The sequence below is a fragment of the Arabidopsis thaliana genome, chromosome 5 (genome assembly GCF_000001735.4).
Source record: "Arabidopsis thaliana chromosome 5, partial sequence".
NCBI lineage: Eukaryota > Viridiplantae > Streptophyta > Magnoliopsida > Brassicales > Brassicaceae > Arabidopsis > Arabidopsis thaliana.
The window spans coordinates 25563715-25587108 of record NC_003076.8 but is presented as its reverse complement, the minus strand read 5'-3'; the positions used below and the strand labels follow the sequence as shown (position 1 = coordinate 25587108).

Here is a 23394-nt window from a genome sequence, read left to right as displayed (position 1 = left end):
AGTTTGAAGAAAAGGAAAAAAAGACCTTTCAAACTTTCATGGCGTACGAATAAGTCTTAGTATGACTCGAATCTTTTCGTTTGATTTAAAATCATATCCCTAGAGAAGTGAAGACTAAGAGGACTAATTATTTAACAAAATTAATATTGAGAAAAACAGATCCACATTAACTCACTACCACATAGCTAAAATTAAAAACTAGAAGAGATTAGATATATAATCTGGTGGGCACGATTCAGAATAGCACGTGAAATATTATATTTATAACAAATCCAGCTAACCGTGATCTACGCTAATTATGATTTCCAGAGCAAAAGTGACCGTATTATTATTGGTGTCTTCATTAAATTAACAATAATTTATAGACCTAATCACTATGAAAAATCAAGTTGATTATAACATGGATACTTCCATAGTATTAAATTATGATCTATTAAATGATCCAATGACCAAAAACAATATCCAATGTTAGAGAGTACTACTATTTACCTGTTCATACTAAAAAGACAACGGTAATTACCGTTTGGGTCCCATGGATAATGATTGGATTAACACTAATTAATTAAACCTAACGGTAACTTGTAGATATAGATACTGCTTATATCTTTTGATATAGCTGCGTGCGTATAGACTTTACAATAATTATTCGCCATGGTTACATAGAAGAATAATCTCGTGTGAAAAAAGAAGAAGATACAACAAGAATGTGTATTGTGTCATGGGGTAGTTGTTTGTGTCAATTCTTCTGTATCCAAATGTTCTTGTTCTCCTTCCGATCTCTCAGACTCAATAAGCATGAGAACAACTTGTCGCATCGATGGCCTCGCGACTGGAGACACACTTGTGCAAAGAAGTGCAATCTTTAACACAGTGAGCATATGAGAGACAATTCTCTCGTCTTCTAGCGTTAACCGAGCATCAAGAACTCCTGAGGACAATGCATCTCTTCTTATGTAACTCCTCACCCAATTCACCACATCTCCTCCTTGATCTATTGGCTGAACCGGGGCTTTTCCGGTTAGCAGCTCCAGTAGAACCACCCCGTAGCTATAGATGTCAGACTTCTCTGTCACTTTCATGGTGTATGCATATTCTGCAAAGTTGTTAAAACAGTTTAATTTCAGTTCCCTCATTGGATACTTAATTGCACAAACAAAAGCAAAAACTTTACCTGGGGCAATGTAGCCATAGGAGCCAGCAATAGCAGACATGGATTTAGAATGTGGCATGTCAATCACTTTTGCTAGTCCAAAATCTCCCACATGAGCTTCAAACTTGTCGTCAAGCAGTATATTGTTTGATTTTATGTCCCGGTGGAAGATTCTCGGCTTGCAATCATGGTGCAAATAGGCGAGACCCTGAGCCGCACCTAAAGCGATTTTAAATCTCTTAGACCAATCCAAGTTGCATGAAGGATCATGAAGTATTTCTCCAAGGCTTCCCTTGGGCATGTACTCATACAGAAGCAGATTTGATCCTTGGTGATTGCAGAATCCATGTAGCTTGACGATGTTACGGTGCCTGATATTCCCAAGAGTTAGAATCTCTGCTCTAAAGCTATTATCCACATTGTTGTTGTTGCCGCCTTCATGGTTTGATGCCAGCTTCTTGACAGCTAGAGTGTACCCGGCTGGAAGAACCGCTTTGTAGACGGTTCCACAAGCTCCTCTCCCAACTACAAAGCTCTCGTCGAAATTATCAGTGGCTGCAACTAAATCTTGGAACGTGAATCCTTCCTTTGGAGGGAAGTATATGTCCAAAGACATTTCCGATGGTTGGCCATCTTGAGCAGAAGAAGCGACTGTTCTCACTGGGCGTCTCATGAGGTAGACAATGAGAGCAATCAGCATGAGAGAGACCCCGCCAATCACAGCTGCAGTAATGGCTATGATTTTACTCGAACGCATTCCTCCGGGCTTCCCGGTTGACTGAGAAGGCGCGAAAGGCTGTGTTTGGATACACTGGTTGAGCGGCGGGCCGCAAAGCCCTTCATTACCGATGAAGCTAGACATGGATATGTTACGGAGAAGTGGAATAGGACCAGTTAAGCTGTTGTATGAGAAGTTGTAACCAAGCAAGCTGGAGAGATTAGCAAAAGAGCTTGGTATTTCCCCAGACAAATTGTTGTTGTTGAGGAGCAGGAACTCAAGCATAACAAGATTACTGAGCTCAGGTGGTATTTCTCCGGTAAGCTTGTTATAACTGAGGTTCAATGCTATTTGCAAACCCGTCAGACTGCCCAACTCCCGTGGAATGCTACCGTTGAACAAGTTTCCACCCATTTGTAGTTCGGTCAAGCGAGATAAGTTCCCTAGAGCCACAGGTATTGTACCCGAAAGATTATTGTTTGAGAGCTTCAGAAGCTCAAGCTGGTAGAGGGAACCTACCTCACTTGGTAAGGTTCCAGAGAAATTGTTGCAACACATGTCTAGTCGCTGAAGCATCTTGCAGTTGAAGATTTCAGAAGGGACCTCTCCAGTAAGCTTATTGGATGAGATATTCAAGGTCCCAAGCTGTGAAAGCATGCCAATCTCTCTAGGTAGCTCCCCCGTGAAGCCATTGTCTGCTAGCTGCAGCCTTTGTAGGGCACTGCAGTTCCCGACCTCCCTAGGGATGGAACCACGGAATCTGTTCTGTCCCAACTCGATGGCTGTGACATTAACCTGTTTACACAGGTTGGATGGGAACCGACCAACGAGGTTGTTTCTGGCTAGACGAAGTTGGACCAGAGTTTTGCAAGTGGTGATTCCAGTAGGAATGTTGCCAGAGAGGTTGTTTGTACCCAAGTTCAAGATGATCATATTGGAGTGAAGGCAGAGGTAGCTTGGAATTCTTCCACTGAGATGGTTATCGGACATATCAAGAACCCAGAGATCGCTATACCAGCCAAGTTTTGGAGGTATGGTCCCGCTAAGGGAGTTCTGAAACAGCTGCAGCATGAAGAGTCCTCTTAGATACTGAAATCCCAGGGGAATAGGACCCGTTAAAGCATTGATGGAGAGATCAAGCTTTGATAGATTCTTCAAAGTAGAAAGCTCCACAGGGATGGTACCTGTGAGTTGGTTCTCAAAAAGATAAAGAAGCTCAAGCCCCTCTATGTTCCCTAACTCCAAAGGTATCTCTCCGGTCAAAGCGTTTTCCGAGAAATCTATCTCAATTGCATATGAGAGATTCCCAATCTCTCTTGGAATCGTTCCATTCAACCCGTTTCTGTAAAGGTAGAGAAACTCCAGCGACTGAAGGTCCCCGAGCTCTTTCGGGATTGGCCCGACAAGCTGGTTCTTGTAGAGAGCAAGGGTTTCTAAACTTGTGCAGTTGCTAATCTCCCTGGGGATAAACCCTGAGAACTCATTTTCCCAAAGAATCACCTGTGAAAGTTTCTTGAGCATTCCAATCTCTTTTGGTAATTCACCACTCAACTGGTTCTGTGCAAGACCAAGCATGACCAAGCTCTCACATCCACCAATCTCAGAAGGCAAACTTCCAGAGATCATGTTCTGACCGGCTCGGAAGCTTGTCAGTCTCTTGAGGTTGCCGATGGAACGGGGCAATTGTCCACTGATGTTGTTACTGTAAGTCACCAGTTGAGAGAGAGACAAAAGGTTCCCAATCTCCACAGGGAGAGACCCTGAGATTCTGTTGTTGTATATGATCAGATTCTCCAAAGACACAAGCTTACCTATTTCCACAGGTATCTCACCATCAAACTGGTTATTGTTTAGTTTCAGAATCTCCAAGCTTGAACAGTTGCCAATTTCCTTAGGAATTTTCCCTGACAACCCATTATATGACAGATCCAGCTGCTTCAGATGAACCAATCCACCTATGCTTGGTGATAGCTTACCCGAGAGAACCATCGAAGACAGATTCAAGGACAAAACCTCTGGATCACTCGAATAGTTGCTGCACATCACGCCAGTCCATCCACAAGGTACAGAATCATTTGAATTCCAGTTTCTCAAATTCTGCTTAGCATCCACAAACTTGCTCTTGATTTCAAGAAGATATTGACCTTCTAAGTTCAACCCTGTTGTCTCAGAGATCAGAAGGATAAGAAGAAGAGATATGAAAAAAACAGCAAGCTTCATCATTTCCTTTACCATTCATGCATACACAGAAGCCCTTAAATCTTCATTAGAAGACATCAAACAAGATGTAATCATGTCTGCAAAAACCTCACTTTGTACATCTCTTAAAGACTACATACCATAAAACCATCCAAAAAAACTCAAATCATGTAGCATAACAAGCATATTTGAAAGAAGAATACAGGCCCTACTAAACTATGGATCTGGATCCAAGACACATAGCTATGAAAATTCTAGGCAAGAAAACAACCTTTGAAACTGGTTTCAGGAAAGGAAAAAGAGAGAATAGAAGAGGTGCAGACCTTTTTTTCTTCTTTCCAGGAAAACAATATAAAAAGGAAATGGTCAAGCTATGATTAGTTTTTTGATCATTGAAAGCTTTGAAGTTTGAAATTTGTTCATTAAAAAAGTCTTCTATTAGTACTGGCCTGTCTTTTAATATTAGTTTCAGAAGCCTATCAGCTTTGCTTTTGTTTATTTCAAGTAAAAAAGAAACTCAATATTCGTTTTGTCTTTGAAGCAACAAATAAAGTAAGCCATGAATTAGTCAAAGTGAGAACTACAAGGCTTAAAAATGATGGTCCTTTTTGTAACTTTGAAGCTATAATAGACTCTAAGTACTCAAATCAACAAGATAGAGATGGCCGACATGGCATGAGAACTTGGCTTTCCTCATTCTCTCACGACCTCAATTTCGTGCATTATTATTCTATTGTAAAGTATCAATTATACTCCAAGCAAAACAGTTGTTTTAATCTTCTATATACAGACGACAACCAAGATAACAACTGGAGAAGGGACAACAAGCTCGACTATAAGTTATAGTCCAAGGACAAATGCTTCGAGAAGCTTGTCAATTTTGAGACCAAACTTCAGTCTTGTAATGAGACTACTAAGAAGAGGCAATGATAAGTACCCACTTGATCATTCACAGCAAGATACCTAATTGACTGTTCAATATACCGAACCAAGCTATACAAATTCCAAGATTAGTATGAAAAGTACCTCAAGTGGCTACAACAACTCCTTCGATGAGGAATGTAAGAAGAAACGCGTTCTTGTTCCACAGGAGACGGCCTAATCAGTAATCACCTCTCTCTCTCTTTTTTTCCCTTTCATAGTTGCCGAAGAAAATGACCCGAATCCTACGCCGGAGAAGCTCGCCGGATCCTCTGTTATCTCAATTTCGATTTGAGAATTTTAAATCTTTTATGTTCAAAATGGACTGAAAATTGGTGTGCCGTTTTTAAACAACAAAACGGCGTTTATTCCGGTTGTTGTGTCGTTTTCTTACAGAGCAAAACGACTGTGGTTTGTGTTATTAACAGTTGTTAATATCTATTACTTGACCATCTCTAAAAACAAATTCGGAGGACTAAACTTTGTAGCTTAAGCATTTTGTTAATATCTATTACTTGACCATGTCTAGACTCAAGATCAATGGCATATACATAGTGATATAGTTGATGTATGAATTATGAATTATGAGACAATACAAAAAAAATGATGAAATATGGATCCACATTAGCTCACTAAGAACATAACTAAAAATTAAAAACGACTATTCAAGATTTATAAATAAAATAGGTGGAAACTATTCAGTGATTCAGAATAGCACGTGAAATATTATATTTAAAATATCCAGCTAACAGTGATCTACGCAAATTAGGATGAATTCCAGAGAAAAAGTGGTCATAAAATAAAATAAAATAAAATACAAAAACCCAAATTAAGTTAGTAGCACTAATTAATCATGCTACATACATAGTCAAAGTTCGTAGTAAGTAGACTTAGAAATAGTTACCGTTAGAGTTATTACGATTAGGACAAGCGTTAGCAAAATGTGAAGGATCGCCACATGAGAAGCACCTTATACCACTCACTGGCTCTCCAGTTGCAGAGACAAAGCTTGTTCCAGAGCCGCGTCGTCCTCCACTGCTTTGGCCGCCTCTACCTCCACGGCCACGACCACGGCTGCCACGTCTACCGCTCCCGCCGCTATTAGACCCTGTTGTTGCATTCCCACTACTGTTGTTTATGCTATCTTCCCATCTGTTTACAAGCAGTGCAAACAAAAAACTGATGTGTTGAGTGATGTAAAAGGAAAAAAAAATGGATTATGCGAAGAAATTGGGGTAAAACCAGACTCTTACGCAAAGAAACTGCAGCCTTGTGTTGGACATGAGAAGAATTGTCTTCCCCTGTTAGCTTCTGTGTTGGCTGTACGAAGAACACATTGTGATCCACAAGTGTTACATGATACTGTACTTTCATCTGCATTATAACCAACAATACTAGAATATAAATTACATGTCAATAAGGAAGACTTGGTCTGGACAATTTGCTTGAATTTTGACTAGTATATAGTACATACTAGCAAAAGCTAATCGATGATCTTTGTTTGCTAAACTATTATACAAGGATCAGTACCGTTTCTCGGATTTGTTGCAGTAGGACGAGAATTTCGAGATGCTGGAACCCGTGAGGGACAATTCGTGGAAGCATGTCCTCGTTGCTGACAATGTATGCAGACATTACTCTGTCTTGTGTTGCTTCCTTGGATATTGTTTGACGGTGCAGTACCTGGAGTTCTCCTTGCTGCAAGAACAAATCATTGATTCTTTTTAGCCTAAATGTTCTCTATTCGCAAGACACTATACTAAAGTTCTTGCATTCTCATTTAGGACAGAAGATGATGAAAGAAAGATTGTATGATGTCTAATACAAAGGTATATGTATTGCGTAACAACAAAGCACTAACCTTGAGAACGGGATCCAGTTCCACAGATGTCTATCAACTGTTTAAGAATGTCATCACAGCCACCCACGCAACCTGATCACAACATTACCATAGGACATATTAGAAGAAGTCACGATGAAATTGGCACGGTGGCTGTGATGACATTAAAATCAAAGCCTGGTAAAAAAATCAAAGCCTGGTAAACAAGAAAACAAATTGGCTGCAATTTTTTTTACCTAAGTGATTAACATCAAAGCCTGGTGGAATTCCAATTTGACGGAACTTGAAAAGTATCTTGTAGACCGGGCCTACAGAAAGAGAAAGGCACCATTTAATAATAAAGACAGAAAGACACATGTACACGCTGTGTCATCCAAGTGTAATTTAGTTTTTGAAATTCAATTCACTGTTATACTGGAGAATCTGTGGCTATACCTGGACCACAGGATTGACAAACATTAGTAGTGACAGATGCTTCCAATGTCGGTCCAGGAAGCCAGACTGCATTCCGACACTAGAGAAAGGAAAATGTGTGAAATTAATATAATAGATGTAAGCAAGGAAGCATAAACGAAGAAATACTGAAATGTCAAATGATTAGATCATAATCTTCAGAAATAAGGTTACAATACAGAGAGCAAAAAGTTTAAATTTCCAACAATATATATGGTATGTAAAGAGCGGTGAAATTCTGACCTGAGGATAATTCATGCACCCAACCATGAAATTGCCATCCTGCAAAGAAAGGGAATAGAACGTTTAACCTGTGGTTCCCATTAACAATAGGGAGAACAGAGAAAATTTTGTTCAGACAGAATATATGATACCCGGTTCTTCCTGAGTGCCATATCTGATTCATTGCAGAGATTGCATCGTCGGACAACTTCACCAGCTGTCTGACTTTCACTCTCATCAGTGTTATTAGATCTGCACATGCAGTATCATATTATATTACGAAGAAATAGACTTCAGCTACACAGTACTGAACAAAGTAACGAGACTACCTTTCAAAGAAAATTGTCATTGCTTCTAGGAGCTTTGATTTTTTTACTCTTGCCTGCGAGAATTAAATTTGTGAATGACAATTAGAAAAACACGGCATTCAGTTCCAGCCTACTGTGTTAGCAGCACCTTCAGCAATAACAGATTTGGCCACAGAGAGAAGACAAAAAGTCTAATAAAAAACAGCTGACTCACATCTAAGAAACAAGCTTTCATTTGCTGCAAACATGTTTCAAGAACTTCAGCTTTGGTCTTCCTGCCAACGCTAACTTCATTCATATCATGTTCCATAAGGGCTCTGAGATTTGGTTTCCAAAGTTCATACCTGAGAGAAAAACGTCAAAAGATTGGCAACAAGAAGACTGACAGACATCAAAGTCTTAGAGGGCTCTTCAAAAGGGGCTTGATACAAATGAGGTCTCTCCAAATAGATAGGCTCTTAACATAAAAATATAAATTCTTTAATCAGTTTACTCTGATTAGAAGGGAAATATGATTGAAAGCCACAAATATATAATGATATATGAAGGAGGCTCTAAGTTTTTTGAAACGTAAGGAAAATTTGTAGTACATCACATGCAGTCTTATACATACCCCATGTCATCATATCCCATCACAAGCGCCTCACCCTGAAATGAAATCAGTACAGTAAGCTAACTTCAGAAACGCTGAACAGACATATAAGGGCTAAGAACATATATATCAAATTATCCCAGGGAGAGTAGTCTTGCTATAACTCCAGTTAATAAAGTTAATTTAGATGTTTTATACACTTAAGAGTTCAGACAATACTACCACTATATATAGATACACAGTTTTGCTATAACCAGATAAAGTTCATAAAGATGTTTTTATAGTCTAGAGACCAGAAAACGTAACCAATATATGTCTAGGCTGAAGTTTGAGATAAAAGTATATTTTCCAAGGATAATCATTATGTTATGTTATGCAACCTTATAGCTAATGAAAGATCCTGGGAAGCTACAGGTATGATGTTGGTCTAGTAAACAAACTTATATATGGTCACAAGCAGTTCCTGATTCTAACGTGTAGGCGTTATTAACGCCCAAAAGCAGTTGTAACCCTAATCTTCATGCTGCCATAATTCTACACTCTAAAGATTAAAATAAATATACAGAGTATAGAAATAAAAAAAAGACAAAGGGAAAAATTCATAAAGCTTATGTATCATATCAGCTACCAGGTTGGTTGGAGAAAACCGTGTATTAGCATCCTTTGTTGCATAACCCCGATCAAGGAGTTTCTTTATGTGGTCGTGCATTGTCGCATCGGTGCCAATGCCTGCCTAACATTCACAAAAGGTAGGATAATAAAGAGTTACAAACATAATCGGATGATAAGTAGGGGTAGGTGAACAAGAGTATGCAAACACCACCACGAAAGGAAGGGGAAACAAGAAAATTTTAAAAACCTTGTCCATACAACTCAGTAAGTCAGCTTCACACAATAGTGGTGGTGGCCTTGTTACAGCTGCATCGAGAGTCAAAGTTGTTGGGATAAACTGCACATTACCAAGAAATTCAGAAATGTCATTGATTGTCCCTGCTGTAAGAACTAAGCAGTACGGTATTACAGAACAAATCCAAGAAGTGAATGTGAATCAGAAATTTTAGCAGTTAGACAGGCTCCTGTTTGGGGAAAAAATGTAAGCCACTTAAATAAGCCCCATTATGTCTCAGGAAGAGTCCAGTAGATTTAAACATATAAGACTGTCAGGATTTGACTAGAAAGCCAGCTCCCTGGGCACAGTTTTATGCCAATAAACAAGCAGCCTCGTCCATACAGATAAAGCAAACTGTGTTTGGTTCTCCAAATTTGTAGCAATTACTATTTGTTTGGGCCACTTTAATAATAATCATGACACCAGTTTTTGAACTAGAAACTACAATGCAAAGTTATGCCGTTCAATTGCATTATAGTTTAGTAGTTAAGTAATGTAACTTATAAGCAAGGACAAAGTAGTTTATTCAAAAGAGGATTAGCTGAGATATAGAAATAAACAACCTGCTGCCCTTTTTCATACACGGGAATCACTGAACCACCCCATGATTCAAAGCGGTACACCTCAAGGTAATTTTTCTAGTCACACAAAGAAAATTAGGTCAGTATCAAATTATTTATTGAAGGGAAAGTAAGCAATATATATGCTTGCAACAAAGAGCAGCTTTACATTTTATACTACCAAAACAGGAAACATCTAATCAATCAAAGTAGTTTCACATTTTATTCCACAGAAATTACGACAAAAAAGTAGAGAGTGAAGAGTCTTACGGCTAATATTGCTCTCCCAGATGCAGAAAAGCGCTCACCAGCGATATCAATCTCGACTGTAGTTTCAGCAGCAACTGCTGGCTGGGAAACACATGCTAGGTAATGGCGGACAACTAGCTCATATACATTCTGAAATAGTGGAAAAGAATGTTGGCTCCAACGTAGAAACATATACCTATGCTCGGGTATGTTAAACCAAACTGACAGCCATACTTACAAGGTGATCTCTGCTCCAGTTAGACTCTCCGCTAGAAAACTTTGTTGGGTGAATGGGTGGGTGAGCCTTGTCATCATGACCACCATTAGCAGGGTTTCTCCAGAGGCCCCCCTCAGGTTCTAATAATCTTTGTGCATATGATCCCCATGCAGGATGTCTTGTTTGTTCCTCCACCATAGCCTACACACAACTAGAGATCCTAAGAGACTATCAAAGGAAATGATAAAGTCCAAACTAACCTTACTGGCTCATGAGAAAAAAGTTACTTACACGTAAATCTGTCCTGCTCGAAAAAGAATCGGTCTCCGTACGAGGATAGCTGATGAAACCAGCCTGATATAATTCTTCTGCCACCTGTCCAGACATTTTTGATGTCATTTAACAAAAGAGAGATGTAATTGTAATTCAAAGACATATCAGCCTATACGACAGCATAAAACTCTACCAAGAGAGAACAGAATTTAGATTATGTTGAACATGCAATCCTAATAGGCCAAAGAATCATAGAAAGTATCTTAACCAATCTAAATACTCATTCAGACCTTCATGGTGTGCTCTGAACTCAGACGGAAATATCTTGAAGCACGTTTTTCAAGTTCAATCGTGTTCAAAGGATAAGGAGGATACTTGAATCGTTCCCTTGGATGTGGGACATTCATTACCTGGATGGAGATTATAAAGTAAATACACAATGTTAACTAGAGATGGAGTGTCAGATGATATAATTCCGTCTGATAAGATGTTTCTTTTTTACTCACAGTGGCAGTAGGTTCCTCAACGCACATCTCATATAATATGACAGCTGAAGCATAATCGAAGAGATGACCACGCCTGCAATAGAAATTATATCAATGTAACTTTCAAGAAGATTGGGAACAACAATAAGGAAGGCAGTTGAAAATCGTACATCCAATTAAAGGTGGCAAGGCCTTCTTCTGATTGGTGAGAACAGTTGATTGTCCAAAACTCTTCTGGTTCATGTGCCTGGATCTCCCAGTATCGCTCGACAATAAAGCCAAGTGTAGGAAACTTCAGTTGAAGCAGAGAAATATCAAATCTAGCTACATTAACTGGCTCTGATATGTAAAATGGGACAGATTGTTCTGAAACTTATCGATACTGGTTTCACATTACCTGACACGGACCATAACTTATAACACGACTCCTCTCCTCACCCGTAGAGTCAATAGCAAACCTATCTCTCAGCAGCATAGTCTGAAATCTAGTGAAAGAAGCACCAATGCGTAGGTCTATTTCCTAAAGTTTTCGAAAAAAACATTAGCTAATACAAATTCGGTAGGAAATACTGCTAACACATAAACAGAAGAGGGATTTCAGGAGAAACTCACTTGTCTAGCATCTACAGCCTCAGCAAACAATTGATTAGGATCTCTAAGATTCTGAACTGCTTCATGAATATCCCTAGCAATTACATCATTGGAATCAGTTCAATCGTTTGAAATAGAGTGCTTAGTAGAAGATATATGAGGAATAACGTGTAAAGCAATCTCTACCTGTCAATTAACGCAGAGAAATGAGCCCTGCGTATAAAAAGATTATGCTTGACAGCTCTGCAAACATCTACAACTTCAAATGCAATGTTTTCACCTTCCCTATCACAATCAAGCCACAGCACAAGCCAGTCGCTTTTCCTTGCCTCCTCCTCCAATGTCTTCTTAATATCCTTTTTGTCCTAATTCACTCAACACCAGAATTAAATAAAACTTGCAAGTCAGAAAACCCCAACTTCATTATAAAGGCGAATCAAAGATCCTAGTCCCGTTTTATACAGTTGCAATTACCAAAACAAATCAGACCCAATCAACAATTCCTAGTTAGAGAAGCAATGACTAAATCAACAACCCAGAACTATACAAAAGCATACAAGTACAATGGGACATTAAATCAATTAGGCGTGCACACACATACAATAGAATTACCTCGGGAACGTGTTTCATGACCGGAGCTTGGTACAGATCTGCCGGGTCGCAGGAGTGCCATTTGCGGTAACGATCGGCGAACTCAAGCTCCATCAGGTGGCCGATGACGGAGGTCATTAGCATACGACACGGCTGCCCATTGATGGCGTAATCGAACTCGAAGATTTTGTTGTACCGAGACCTACCCTCCCGAGTCCGGAAAGTTCCACGGGATAGAATCCCCGCCACTGACTTCGCCACGGACGGCTTCTCCGCCACGTTCAACACTGTCACGGGGCCACCGCCTCGTCGCGACATCGCCGGTAAAGAAAACCCTAACGGTTAGTAATTACGTTTTTTTGTTTTCAGTAGGCGAATTTTCCCGCTCTTATGATATAGCCTAGCTACTATTGGTGGTGTCACTGAGACACTGACCGAACAGTTGTGGAAATTTGTGCCTTTAATGGGCTTCAATAATTCGGTTAAAGTTGATCTCACAATTGAAATTGAATCAAAACCGGACTCGGATCCGGTTAGCTTCTTATGATATATGACTATATGATAAGTATGTTTAAATCGTATAGAATATAGATCTTGAGCTTAATGAGATTAATTCAATTTCTTTAGAACACTTGCAAAATAAATAAATAAAACAAAATAATATTTTTCCTTTATGCACTATAGAGTTAGTCCGATAGGATAAGGGCCCAAGAAGGCCTCATTGATAATTTACAATCGAGAGAGAGAGCGATAAAGTCAACTCGTTGACTAAAATGAAAGATTTCCCGATAGCAATCTCCCTTCTGTTCGCTCTACTATCGCCGGTTCTTCTACCTTGCTCCGGCGATTCCACCGGCGGCGTCGAGGATGATTCTCCAGCGACCGTATGTATCGTCGGGAGTGGGATCGGAGGCTCATCCGTAGCTCACTTCCTCCGTAACTACTCTGTTTCCACCGGCTTAAATCAAGCCAAGATCCTGATGTTTGAGCGTCACGAGATAGTCGGTGGACGCATGAGGACCGTCACTGTCGCCGGTGATACTTTCGAAGCCGGCGGTTCGATTCTCCATCCGAAGAACTACCACGTTAAGGATTTCGTCGAAAGGTTCAATCTGACGGTTCGATTACCGACGCCGATTGAAGAATCTTCAGCGATTGGAATCTGGGATGGGAAGAGATTTGTCGTCAAGACATTCGGTTCCGGTACCAAATTTCCGTTTTTGGATACGATCGTCTCTTGGGTGAATGATCTCTACTTGTTCTTACGTTATGGGTTATCACTGCTGAGAATGAGCAGCTTCATTGAGGTATTTAAATGTAGAACCTTTTGATTTCAGAATTGGCTATCAATTGTTGAACAATGAGTTTGTTGTTGTAAAGTGATTTTAATTTGTTAGCTAGCAATGAGGATGTTTTCGTAACTTGATTTTGCATCTAGGTTTGTGTTTGTGTGTGTGTGTGGATCCTTTTGTATGTTGACTGATGTTGATTTTTTATGTTCGTAGAATACAGTTGATAATTTCTTGAAGTACTATGAAAGCTTAGAGTCAAGACCTATCTTCGACAATGTTGAAGGGATGCTTAAATGGTCAGGCTTGTACAATCTCACAAAGCTCACTCTACAGGAGAAATTATCTGAAGCTCAGCTTTCTCCTTTGTTAGTCAACGAGCTGGTTACGGTAATCTTTCTTACAATACTGTCCTTCAAAGGCCATTTTAATCTCTTCTTTGCTTATATGGTTCAACATATAACTCTTCTCCTTAACAACTTTTGCCAATTATCATCCTATTACAATTTTGAGTGTGTTTATTGTGTTTCTCCAGGTTATTACAAGGATAAACTATGGACAGAGTGTACTCATCAGTGGGTTGGCAGGTGCTGTCTCTTTGGCGGGTTCAGGTGGAGGATTATGGTCTGTTGAAGGTGGAAACTGGCAGATGGCTGCAAAGCTCATTAATCATTCAGATGTTACGTTACACCTGAACGAGAAAATTGAATCCATTTCATATCTCGAAAACCATTACGAGCTTAAATCCACTAAAGGAAACAGCTACAAGTGTGATGTCACAGTAGTTGCCACACCATTAGACGAAGTGGATATTCAGTTCTCACCCACGATCTCAATTCCTAAGAGAGAACTACAACACACGCACACGACATTTGTGAGGGGGCTTTTAAACCCAGTAAGTATCAATCACTGTCTGTAGTTTTAACGTTATCCTGATCATGATTCTGACTCGTAACTAATGTGTGATCATGTTTTCTCTATGAAAAGGGATACTTTGGGATGAAATCGCTTTCAGATGTTCCAGCTTTGGTGGGAACCCTTGAAGATCCTCTAATTCCATTCTCATGCATCTCAATTCTAAGGAAATATAGTAAAACAGATATGACATACAAGATTTTTACGCGACAACCTGCATCAGATTCGTTGCTTGATGAGCTCTTCAGGTAGTTACAACACAATCTCTGTCAGATTTGAAGCACATCTGTTCAGTTTCATTAAAACTGGTTCAATTTCTCTTCTTTCTTAAACAGTAGGAGAACCGAAACCGTTCGAATAGACTGGGGTGCATACCCAAAGTACCACGCGCCTGAAGTTTTCGCACCATTCATATTAGATGACCATCACTTGTACTATGTGAATGCTTTTGAAAACGCGGCAAGCACAATGGAGACAAGTGCAGTGGCTGGTGAGAACATTGCCAGACTCATAATTTCCAGATTCATGACAAAGGAATCATTATCTTCCTCGGACAAAAGAAGCTGTAGTTCTGGTCTGCACTCAGACTCATAAACAACTTTGGTCCCCACATAAACAAGGACTATTGGCTGTGTGTGTTTTGAAGAAGAATATGATGTTTATGTATATAGACACATAAAACAGTTTTGAGTTACTGATTGTGTTTGTTCCTCGTAACCTAAGCTTCTTCTTTTTTTTAATCTTTTTCGAGTTCTTGAATCAGACCATTGGCATTAGCATACAAAAACAAAAACAGAGAAAGTTAAGAATCTTTTAGTACCAAGACAGAGACATAAACAGCTACATAAGTTGATTCAATATTAGATTTTACTACGTAAACAACAGCAAAGTTGTTGATTCAATAGCATTTTATATAAATAAATAAAAAACTTTATTTAGTAGTGCATAAATGATAAAGCAAATTTTCTAATTAGCTTTTGTTGATTAATCGGGTTAATAAATAAATCATTAATGTAAAAGATTTTAATATAAAATAAGAATCCCCAAAAAGAGCTAAATTATTCTGCAGAAGACGCGTCTTCTTTCTTCTTCGGTAAACTTCAAATCAGAAGCGAAGAAGAGATCAAATCAATCTGATCGTAGATGGGTTGTTTCAGTTGCTTCGACGGAACCCAAAAGGAACAGCGTAAGGAAGAAGAGAGACAAGCCTCCGCCGAAGCTCGTGCCAAAGCCGCCGAAGCTGCCCAGCGACGGTTTTTATCTCTTTTCTCTTCGCCTCTATTGAAAAATTGATCCTTCAGGGTTTTAGAATCTTAAATTCCTTTGAAATCCTAAACTTTGAAATTGTAGATATATGGATGTTAATTTTTGGTTTGGTAACGCAGGAAAGAGCAGTTTGATAAGTCTGCAGCTGGAAGAGCTGCACAAGCTCAATTACAACAAATGGCTAAACAATCTGCAAATACTAACAAAGGAGAGCCTGTTCTTAAGGTTTTTAAAACTACTTTCCTCAATTTATGTATCATCATCAAGTTAAAAGTTTGCTTATTCAGCTTTATCTTTGCTATGAATTGCAGTGGCAAATGACGTAGTGATGAGTCCTGGTTTCAAAAGGAATCAATTTGTGCGATTTGGTTCTTTGTAAATTGTGTGTTCTTCAATGTTTGCAATACTTTGGTTATGTGAATTGAAGCTTATTTTCTTCCTTATTCATCTGATTATCTTTTGACTTTTGTAAAACAAAAAAGAAATAACAGAGTACAATGTTAAGATCATCTCTCTGTTTTACTGTGAGCTCTGGACTTACTATTCACTGTATCCAATAAATAAGTTGTTTAGAGCGATGTTAGAATCAAATGAGCTGATAGCTTTAGTTTCTGCGGCATGAGCCTAAGATTCATTTATGCATGTCTGATTTATGGCAATGTTTTTTAGTTCAATGGTGGGTCTTTGTGTTTTTAGTGTCTGACAGTGACAGATAGAAAGGAAATTGATACCTCAGATTGAGCAAGTGTGAGTAGAGTTTCAGCATCATCGAGTTAGTGCATTGTCTTGGTTTCTCTAAAGATTTCATATACAAATCCTATAAACAGTAGAGAAAATGAATCCAATTATTTGATTTGATATAACTCACATTCAATTAAAGCAGACTCACCCATTTAAAGACAAACAAAGATGTACCAATTATATATGGACATCAAGAGTTGTTTACTACACATTTTCTCCCCAATATTTAAGATCAATCAATATTACATGACAAAAACCAGGAGACTTGTTATTCTGTGAGACTTGACTCTTCTGCAGAATCATTTTCTGCTCTTTCCTTCTGAAGAAACTTATGGCACATGATGGTACCAACAAAATCAAGCATTCCATGTTTCACAAGCTCCAGCCGCTCCGAACTGTTCATTACAGAGAACCCAAACCGCTCAGTCCAAGTGGTCACAACCTCTTTTGCAGCCGGTAAGACCAGTCTACAAACTCCCATCTGAGACATTTGCTTCTCCAACTCATCCATCAGCACTCTGCACATCCCACTTCTTCTGTAACTAGACAATGTCGCCACCAAAGGGATCTCGACTACATCTTTGTCAACTCTCACTGCTGCCACCGTGATAGGCTCGTTCTTTCTCTCGATCAAGACTGTGTAAAACCCGCGGCCCACTCCAGTTCTGTCTTTCCTGTATATCAGTTCCTCAACAAGGTCTCTCCCAGAGAAAACATCATTGGTAGGCTCAAACCCTTGGTGAAGTATCTCGACAGCAGATTCTAGCTTGGAGATTTGTTCATCATCATAGTGTTCACCTTCGTTCGGAGCTCTCATCAATGTCCAGACCAAATCACCGTCGTTGCCTACTGCAATTTTACTTCCTAGGAGATTCTCAAGCGCGGAAAAGACTCTGTTGCATTGACTACTACAGAACCAGCCTCTACTCGAAACAATGCAAGAGTCTTCTTTCAAACACGTGAGATGGAACCTTCTCTGGCACTGCTCACAAGCCATCAACTTGCTGTTCGCGGGTGATTCCATTGATCCACAGATATCGCAGCAGCAACAAGGACAGAACCAGAGGTCTTCCTCGGGAAGACTAGACAAACCGAGGCAAGCATGGTGAAACGCTGAAGGACAACCATCACAAAGAAGCAAATCTCCACCCCAGTGACAAACACAACACACATCACAGTTCATGTCCGGACTACAATCTTTTCTACAGAATCTTAGAGACTCTTTTTCATGCTTGTTCTTCTGCTGCTTCTTTTCCATCACTTGTAATACCTTCTTCAGAGATTTCACCATCTTCGGCCTCCTTATCTCTTCACTCGCCATCTTCCTTCTCTTCTTCTGTTGCTCATGTATTACATCAACATTGAGACCGATTCTGATCTTCTCTTGGTCCCCATTAAACACAGCCGTATCAGAACCCTCTCTATTCATTATTATCTTCTTCTGTTGTTGTTGTTTTGCTACATCAAAATTTGGAACGATTTTGATCAAATCAGCAGACGGATGATTATCTTTTTCCGGAGCTGTGCTTTTGACATCCAAATCCTCGACCCTACCCCTTTTCTTACTTTTCTTCTGTTTTTGATTCGAAACATCAGAACTAGACTCTGAGGCAATATTGCTTGGAAGGCAAGACAAGTCATATTTGGGAACAATTTGTAGTTGCTGTTGAGAGTCTTGGTCGACACAACTCATACAAGCCTTAGCTAAAGAGTAGAACCACTTTCCCTTGGGAGACTTATAACGCTGCTCTTTCTTGTTCCTTTTGTTATAGTAAGAGATTACCCAACCAAGAGCCGAGAGATGTCTCTTCACCTTGATGGACAAATCCGATCGTCGTTTTCCGTTCTCCGTCATCTTTCCATGCTTTACCGTCGAAAGCCACTCTTCGATGGCTCCTGGACTTAGCTCTGCTTCCATCGGAACAATATCACACGAATTCATTCTTCAAGGAAACACGACTCTCGCTTATCGACTAGGGTTTTAGGCACATATAAGGTTCGAGAAAAATAAGGAAATTTTCCCTTAAACAAAGGGAACAAATCTTATAAAGATTTTATCAGTTTTAAATCTGTTGAATATTTTTTCCAAATATTAAATTAAAAAAATGGAAAACGTGATGCGAAAGTATCTGGAAAAATAGAAATTTGATTAGAATGTTAATTCCTATACATTAAGAAGTACGTGGGCCTTTGGCTCATAAACGTTTTCGAAAAATCTTTATACAGAAAGGCCCATTCTTGTGGAAAAATATAGAATTAGGCCCATAATTTCTTGTTAGTAGTGTTAAATATGGCGAAAATATTAATATATAAGAAAATTAGAATATGCTTCAGTAAAGGCCCAATTATTTTTTTAGCGGTGCAGATGAATGGGCTTTACGGGCCTTAATTGGTTTTGTAAACCTTGTACGTTTTAAGGCCTTTATTATCGTTAAGACAAAACAATCGCCGACTTTAGACTCTGTCGCCGGCGACACTCAAACTCAAACGAACGAACACTGTCCTGATTTGAGGAATCCGGTGAATCGAAACTAGATGTCCCTCAATCTGTCTCGTCTTTCGCTTCTCTCGTCCCCACGTATCTCGATTTCAACTCACGCTCCTCGGAAAGGTCACTCTCTTTTCTTTCACTCTCTGTTTTGTTCTTTATCGCCTGAGAATTGATGTGGATTTTTCAAATTTCAGTTAATCTTAGCTAATTGACTTGAAATTCAATGAAAAGATTCAATTTTTGGTTTAATTAAGCAAGTTGTGAGATAGATGAACGAATTTGTTGACCAATTGCGTTTTACAGGATACGTTTGTTGCTCTATGAAGTCTTATAGATTATCTGAACTTAGTTCTTCCCAAGTTGATAGTTTGAAGTCACGCCCTCGCATTGACTTCTCTTCTATTTTCGCCACTGTAACTTTCAAACTCTTCTTCTTCTTCTTCGTTGACCATTTTCCCACTTCTCTTATTAAGCTCGGTCATATTTTACTATCAGGTGAACCCGATTATCGATGCTGTTCGTAGCAATGGGGATAATGCTGTCAAAGAGTAAGTGACTTATTCTCTGTCTTTCATTTTCACTACTCTTATTCCCTAGAAGAGATGGAAATGAGGATTATATTTTGTTTCAGATACACTGAAAGATTTGACAAAGTCCAGCTGAATAAAGTTGTGGAAGATATGTCTGAGCTTTCTGTTCCTGAGGTAGTTGATTTAACTTTTGTATATAAATGTTTTGAATTCTTTTTCATTTGTATGTTAAATTAATTTCCTTTCTCTGTGTCAATGCCTTTTGTATTCAGCTCGATTCCAATGTCAAAGAAGCGTTTGATGTTGCGTATGACAACATATATGCGTTTCACTTAGCCCAAAAGTCAACTGAGAAAAGCGTTGAGAATATGAAAGTAAGTCAATTTAGTTACACATTACGTTCTTAAGTCTTCTTCACACTAATCTTTAGTCGTGAACTTTGTTAGGGTGTCAGATGTAAAAGGGTGTCAAGATCTATTGGCTCTGTAGGTCTTTATGTGCCTGGTGGAACAGCTGTTTTGCCATCAACGGCTTTGATGCTTGCTATTGTAAGTTCTCATGTTTTATACTTTTGCTTGTTCATTTCTCTTGTAATTTTGTAATAATCTTGTCTTCTTTTTCCTTACCCTATACTTCTCTCTCAGCCTGCTCAAATTGCTGGATGTAAAACAGTTGTTCTTGCAACTCCACCAAGTAAGGATGGAAGCATTTGTAAGGTAGTACTCCGAGCTGTCTTTTTTCCCTGGGAATATCCGATAGTACTTACATTTATCTTACTGCTGAGCTTATGTTTTAATCTTGTTTCAGGAGGTTCTGTATTGCGCCAAGAGGGCTGGTGTTACTCACATACTCAAAGCTGGTGGAGCGCAGGTGTGTCTGTGTTAGTTTTTTTTCGCTTATGTTTTCATGCTGGTGATTGTATTTTTTCTCTCTAAGATTGTAGACATTTCGATTTTGTTTTGCAGGCTATAGCTGCCATGGCCTGGGGGACAGATTCTTGTCCAAAGGTTGAGAAGATTTTTGGTCCTGGGAACCAGTATGTCACAGCTGCTAAGATGATTCTTCAAGTATAGATATCGTTCATCAATTACTTTTGTCCTAACTTGTTTGGAGTCTCTAGACTACTCTTTAACCTGCTTTTTCCCTTACTGCAGAACAGCGAGGCAATGGTCTCAATCGATATGCCTGCTGGTCCTTCAGAAGTCCTAGTTATTGCTGACGAACATGCTAGTCCAGTTTACATTGCAGCAGACTTACTTTCTCAGGTATTTCCATGAAAAAGTTGCAATTTTCAACATAACATATCGGGATGAGTTTGTGTCTGCCTTATTTGTTTAATTCAGACCTACAGAGAGCGGCTAACTTGTACATTTCTTTTTTTGGTTTCTCTGCAGGCGGAGCATGGTCCAGATAGTCAAGTTGTTCTTGTAGTTGTGGGCGATAGTGTAGATCTCAACGCCATCGAAGAAGAAATTGCCAAGCAGTGCAAAAGCCTTCCTAGAGGAGAGTTTGCTTCAAAAGCACTAAGTCACAGTTTCACAGTGTTTGCTCGAGATATGATTGAGGTACCCATCTCTTTACGGTTCACCTTTACTGTTACTATCTCAAAACAACATCTGTAACATCATCACTGTTTGTTCTTTAATTCTCCAGGCAATATCTTTCTCAAATCTATATGCACCCGAACATTTGATCATCAATGTCAAAGACGCTGAGAAATGGGAGGGACTGATTGAGAACGCAGGCTCGGTTTTCATAGGACCATGGACTCCAGAGAGTGTTGGGGATTATGCGAGCGGGACAAACCACGTTCTTCCAACATATGGATATGCAAGAATGTACAGTGGCGTCTCTCTCGACTCTTTCCTAAAGTTCATGACTGTACAATCTTTGACAGAGGAAGGTCTGAGAAACCTCGGCCCTTATGTAGCAACTATGGCTGAAATCGAAGGTTTAGATGCACACAAGAGAGCCGTTACTCTCAGACTCAAGGATATCGAAGCCAAACAGCTTGCATAATCCAATTGAGATTTATATTCAGACAAAAGAGGCAAAAATTCTTTTTGTATTGTATGAACATATTTGGTTTCCTGAGATGGAATAACAATAAAATAAGAGATGTTGGAAAACTCTTACCATAATCTTGTTTTTCATTCTTTAAATCTAAATCCTTCCGTATGTTTGAACCAAAGAGTAAGTTAATTGTGCTAACTTTCCCGAAACACAATGGGATTCCAAATATATCTTGTTCTTTACAAATGACAGCGACTTCAAAGATTATACAGAAAACTTCAGAGAGCACCAAAGAAAAAACTGGTAAAAGAATGATAAAATCGTATTGCTGATCAGTTTCTTCTAGCTCAAGCCGGCAAAGGTTCTTCGAGAACTGCAACACGAAAGTAACAGACCAAATAAAACATGTCTTGAGTTTAGTTCTTGCAATTCTAACAAGGAAAAGAAGAAGAAGACGAAAGGAAAAACCTTTTGTTTTTGTGGCGGACTCAGCTGGTGTGATTTCCGCATTGGAAGCGACAGGAGTTTTTGTTGGCACATCCGGAAGATCCAGCTTCTCAGATTCTTCAGACTCCTTTGTAGGCACTTCAGGCATCTCATCAACAATAAGCTTTAAGCAAAACACACATCAACATTAGTCTCTTTATCTAGTAAAGATAATAATACACAAATTTATTTTGTAAACCCATACCTGACTTTCTAGGTTGTCAAATTCTGCTAATATATCTTCCTCATCCTCTGCTGATAGTTTCTCTCCCAATATAGCGTTCAGCTCCTGACATTCGGAAATGTAAATAGAGTCATCAAACACAAAAGCTCGACAAAAAAGATTATAGAGGTTTTCACACTAGACGAGCTCAGAACAAACTGTGCCACACAAAGCAGTGATCAAATAAGAAGATATTTACATTCTGACAAAGCGGATAACGTAATAATGAATCATAAACAAATGATACGAAACCCGAAAGTATTTTGACTCACATCTTGATAAGCTTTAGCATCAGCAGTATCATCCATTAGTTTTTGAACATCATCAAGGTCCAATTCGCTTTGAATGGCCTTAATAGCACTATTACCCTGCTTTAAGCTCTCAAACACTGCCTTTTGTTTGCTCGTAAGTTCAATATCTGTTAACTGCGAGTTCACATGAAAGTTTGAGAAAGCCATAATTATGCATCAAAAGAGACGATGCCGGATACAAAACATACACACAAGGAGAAGGATTTACTTGTTGTTCAACATTGATGACCCATTGATCCACTTGCTTCAATAACTCTTCTTGAGTTCGTTTCTTCCTCAATGCTAACAAAGCTCTGTCCTTTCGCTTTTCACGGATTAAGTCTCTTGCAGCTTGCTTTTCCGCTTCAATTACTTTCTCAAGCTAAATTAGCAAAAAAAATGAGAAGATCGGTTAACAAAGAGATGAGCCAAAGAACTCAAAAGCTTGAGTCTTTCTTTTCCATCACACTACTAACAATCATAAGACACATATTGTGAAACGAATCAAATCCAATCTCCAATTAGGATTTTGGATGAATCAAAACTATATGATCTGGGTTCCAAAAGAAATTGTAACAAAAGAAAATTAAGATATAAGAAGAGAGAATAAAAAACCTTCTGCTGATATTGACCAAGCTTGCGTCTTTGGGTTTTGAGAGAGAGAATCGCTCGATCAACCTCCGTGATCTGTGGTTTCTTCACGAACAAATTCCCCATCTTTTCTTCACTTATCGAAACCAACGATTCGGAAAATCAAACGAGCAGAAGAAAATTTAGCAAGATTTGATCTTTTGACGAAATTGATTATTAGTCTCTAGATTTCCCAAAAATGTCGCCAATTTCAAACCAAAGTCCAATTTTTGTGTTTCTTCTCTCTTTCTGCTTTTCAGTA

At 39.0% G+C, this 23394-nt stretch overlaps 7 protein-coding genes across 11 annotated transcripts; 3 read left to right on the top strand and 4 right to left on the bottom strand.

Annotated features, from left to right (window-relative positions):
- Positions 1 to 478: 478 nt before the first annotated feature.
- Positions 479 to 5413, bottom strand: AT5G63930 (Leucine-rich repeat protein kinase family protein). 2 transcript variants are annotated; one of them, NM_001345615.1, is made up of 3 exons: positions 5094 to 5270; positions 1172 to 4027; positions 479 to 1093 (listed from the first exon to the last, which is right to left on the bottom strand). In NM_001345615.1, exons 2-3 carry the CDS (start codon positions 3909 to 3911, stop codon positions 717 to 719), a joined length of 3117 nt encoding a protein of 1038 aa, NP_001332468.1. In that variant the 5' UTR covers positions 3912 to 4027; positions 5094 to 5270; the 3' UTR covers positions 479 to 716. The 2 variants fall into 2 exon arrangements, with proteins under 2 accessions (NP_001332468.1, NP_201198.1); NM_125789.3 differs by having other exon boundaries at positions 489 to 1093; positions 1172 to 5413.
- Positions 5414 to 5675: 262 nt separating this feature from the next.
- TOP3A (topoisomerase 3alpha) lies at positions 5676 to 12690 on the bottom strand. The gene is made up of 24 exons (NM_125788.7): positions 12280 to 12690; positions 11854 to 12032; positions 11689 to 11761; positions 11474 to 11596; positions 11247 to 11368; positions 11098 to 11170; positions 10882 to 11001; positions 10610 to 10693; positions 10340 to 10519; positions 10123 to 10251; positions 9856 to 9930; positions 9263 to 9352; positions 9032 to 9136; positions 8425 to 8459; positions 8026 to 8155; positions 7833 to 7885; positions 7656 to 7755; positions 7525 to 7563; positions 7264 to 7342; positions 7065 to 7136; positions 6850 to 6921; positions 6519 to 6686; positions 6242 to 6362; positions 5676 to 6140 (listed from the first exon to the last, which is right to left on the bottom strand). The coding sequence occupies exons 1-24, from the start codon at positions 12574 to 12576 to the stop codon at positions 5879 to 5881; spliced, it is 2781 nt and encodes a 926-aa protein (NP_201197.1). The 5' UTR covers positions 12577 to 12690; the 3' UTR covers positions 5676 to 5878.
- Positions 12691 to 12930: 240 nt separating this feature from the next.
- On the top strand, positions 12931 to 15330 carry FCLY (farnesylcysteine lyase). Its single transcript, NM_125787.5, has 5 exons — positions 12931 to 13565; positions 13764 to 13937; positions 14083 to 14442; positions 14535 to 14710; positions 14798 to 15330. The coding sequence occupies exons 1-5, from the start codon at positions 13032 to 13034 to the stop codon at positions 15054 to 15056; spliced, it is 1503 nt and encodes a 500-aa protein (NP_201196.1). The 5' UTR covers positions 12931 to 13031; the 3' UTR covers positions 15057 to 15330.
- A 79-nt stretch (positions 15331 to 15409) lies between these two features.
- Positions 15410 to 16316, top strand: AT5G63905 (uncharacterized protein). 2 transcript variants are annotated; one of them, NM_125786.3, is made up of 3 exons: positions 15410 to 15715; positions 15848 to 15953; positions 16040 to 16316. In NM_125786.3, the coding sequence occupies exons 1-3, from the start codon at positions 15606 to 15608 to the stop codon at positions 16052 to 16054; spliced, it is 231 nt and encodes a 76-aa protein (NP_568982.1). In that variant the 5' UTR covers positions 15410 to 15605; the 3' UTR covers positions 16055 to 16316. The 2 variants fall into 2 exon arrangements, with proteins under 2 accessions (NP_568982.1, NP_001330298.1); NM_001345614.1 differs by having other exon boundaries at positions 15523 to 15715; positions 15848 to 16269.
- Positions 16317 to 16706: 390 nt separating this feature from the next.
- AT5G63900 (Acyl-CoA N-acyltransferase with RING/FYVE/PHD-type zinc finger domain-containing protein) lies at positions 16707 to 18465 on the bottom strand. Its single transcript, NM_125785.2, has one exon. The coding sequence runs from the start codon at positions 18409 to 18411 to the stop codon at positions 16738 to 16740; it is 1674 nt and encodes a 557-aa protein (NP_201195.1). The 5' UTR covers positions 18412 to 18465; the 3' UTR covers positions 16707 to 16737.
- Positions 18466 to 18902: 437 nt separating this feature from the next.
- HDH (histidinol dehydrogenase) lies at positions 18903 to 21678 on the top strand. Of its 2 annotated transcripts, NM_125784.3 has the most exons (12): positions 18903 to 19080; positions 19264 to 19373; positions 19456 to 19508; positions 19592 to 19664; positions 19763 to 19864; positions 19937 to 20038; positions 20135 to 20206; positions 20298 to 20360; positions 20456 to 20557; positions 20645 to 20755; positions 20885 to 21055; positions 21144 to 21678. In NM_125784.3, the coding sequence occupies exons 1-12, from the start codon at positions 19005 to 19007 to the stop codon at positions 21507 to 21509; spliced, it is 1401 nt and encodes a 466-aa protein (NP_568981.2). In that variant the 5' UTR covers positions 18903 to 19004; the 3' UTR covers positions 21510 to 21678. The 2 variants fall into 2 exon arrangements, with proteins under 2 accessions (NP_568981.2, NP_851260.1); NM_180929.4 differs by having other exon boundaries at positions 19059 to 19373.
- Positions 21611 to 23385, bottom strand: VPS20.1 (SNF7 family protein). 2 transcript variants are annotated; one of them, NM_125783.4, is made up of 6 exons: positions 23118 to 23376; positions 22732 to 22884; positions 22485 to 22637; positions 22195 to 22278; positions 21972 to 22113; positions 21611 to 21876 (listed from the first exon to the last, which is right to left on the bottom strand). In NM_125783.4, exons 1-6 carry the CDS (start codon positions 23217 to 23219, stop codon positions 21851 to 21853), a joined length of 660 nt encoding a protein of 219 aa, NP_568980.1. In that variant the 5' UTR covers positions 23220 to 23376; the 3' UTR covers positions 21611 to 21850. The 2 variants fall into 2 exon arrangements, with proteins under 2 accessions (NP_568980.1, NP_001190610.1); NM_001203681.1 differs by having other exon boundaries at positions 21675 to 21876; positions 22195 to 22350; positions 23118 to 23385.
- Positions 23386 to 23394: the final 9 nt, after the last annotated feature.

Coding starts and splice junctions, on each gene's coding strand:
- AT5G63905 (NM_001345614.1), top strand. CDS start 15,606: ATGGGTTGTTTCAGTTGCTTCGACGGAACCCAAAAGGAACAGCGTAAG. Junction 15,716..15,847: donor GCCGAAGCTGCCCAGCGACG/GTTTTTATCTCT, acceptor TTGGTAACGCAG/GAAAGAGCAGTTTGATAAGT.
- FCLY (NM_125787.5), top strand. CDS start 13,032: ATGAAAGATTTCCCGATAGCAATCTCCCTTCTGTTCGCTCTACTATCG. Junction 13,566..13,763: donor GAATGAGCAGCTTCATTGAG/GTATTTAAATGT, acceptor TTATGTTCGTAG/AATACAGTTGATAATTTCTT. Junction 13,938..14,082: donor TAGTCAACGAGCTGGTTACG/GTAATCTTTCTT, acceptor GTGTTTCTCCAG/GTTATTACAAGGATAAACTA.
- TOP3A (NM_125788.7), bottom strand. CDS start 12,576: ATGTCGCGACGAGGCGGTGGCCCCGTGACAGTGTTGAACGTGGCGGAG. Junction 11,597..11,688: donor AGGCTGTAGATGCTAGACAA/GTGAGTTTCTCC, acceptor CGAAAACTTTAG/GAAATAGACCTACGCATTGG. Junction 8,156..8,424: donor ATGGGATATGATGACATGGG/GTATGTATAAGA, acceptor TTTTTCTCTCAG/GTATGAACTTTGGAAACCAA.
- AT5G63900 (NM_125785.2), bottom strand. CDS start 18,411: ATGAATTCGTGTGATATTGTTCCGATGGAAGCAGAGCTAAGTCCAGGA.
- VPS20.1 (NM_001203681.1), bottom strand. CDS start 23,219: ATGGGGAATTTGTTCGTGAAGAAACCACAGATCACGGAGGTTGATCGA. Junction 22,351..22,484: donor ATGCTAAAGCTTATCAAGAT/GTGAGTCAAAAT, acceptor GAGCTCGTCTAG/TGTGAAAACCTCTATAATCT. Junction 22,114..22,194: donor TTGACAACCTAGAAAGTCAG/GTATGGGTTTAC, acceptor TTTTGCTTAAAG/CTTATTGTTGATGAGATGCC.
- AT5G63930 (NM_125789.3), bottom strand. CDS start 4,103: ATGGTAAAGGAAATGATGAAGCTTGCTGTTTTTTTCATATCTCTTCTT. Junction 1,094..1,171: donor CTATGGCTACATTGCCCCAG/GTAAAGTTTTTG, acceptor ACAACTTTGCAG/AATATGCATACACCATGAAA.
- HDH (NM_125784.3), top strand. CDS start 19,005: ATGTCCCTCAATCTGTCTCGTCTTTCGCTTCTCTCGTCCCCACGTATC. Junction 19,865..19,936: donor AAAGCGTTGAGAATATGAAA/GTAAGTCAATTT, acceptor GAACTTTGTTAG/GGTGTCAGATGTAAAAGGGT. Junction 21,056..21,143: donor TTGCTCGAGATATGATTGAG/GTACCCATCTCT, acceptor TTAATTCTCCAG/GCAATATCTTTCTCAAATCT.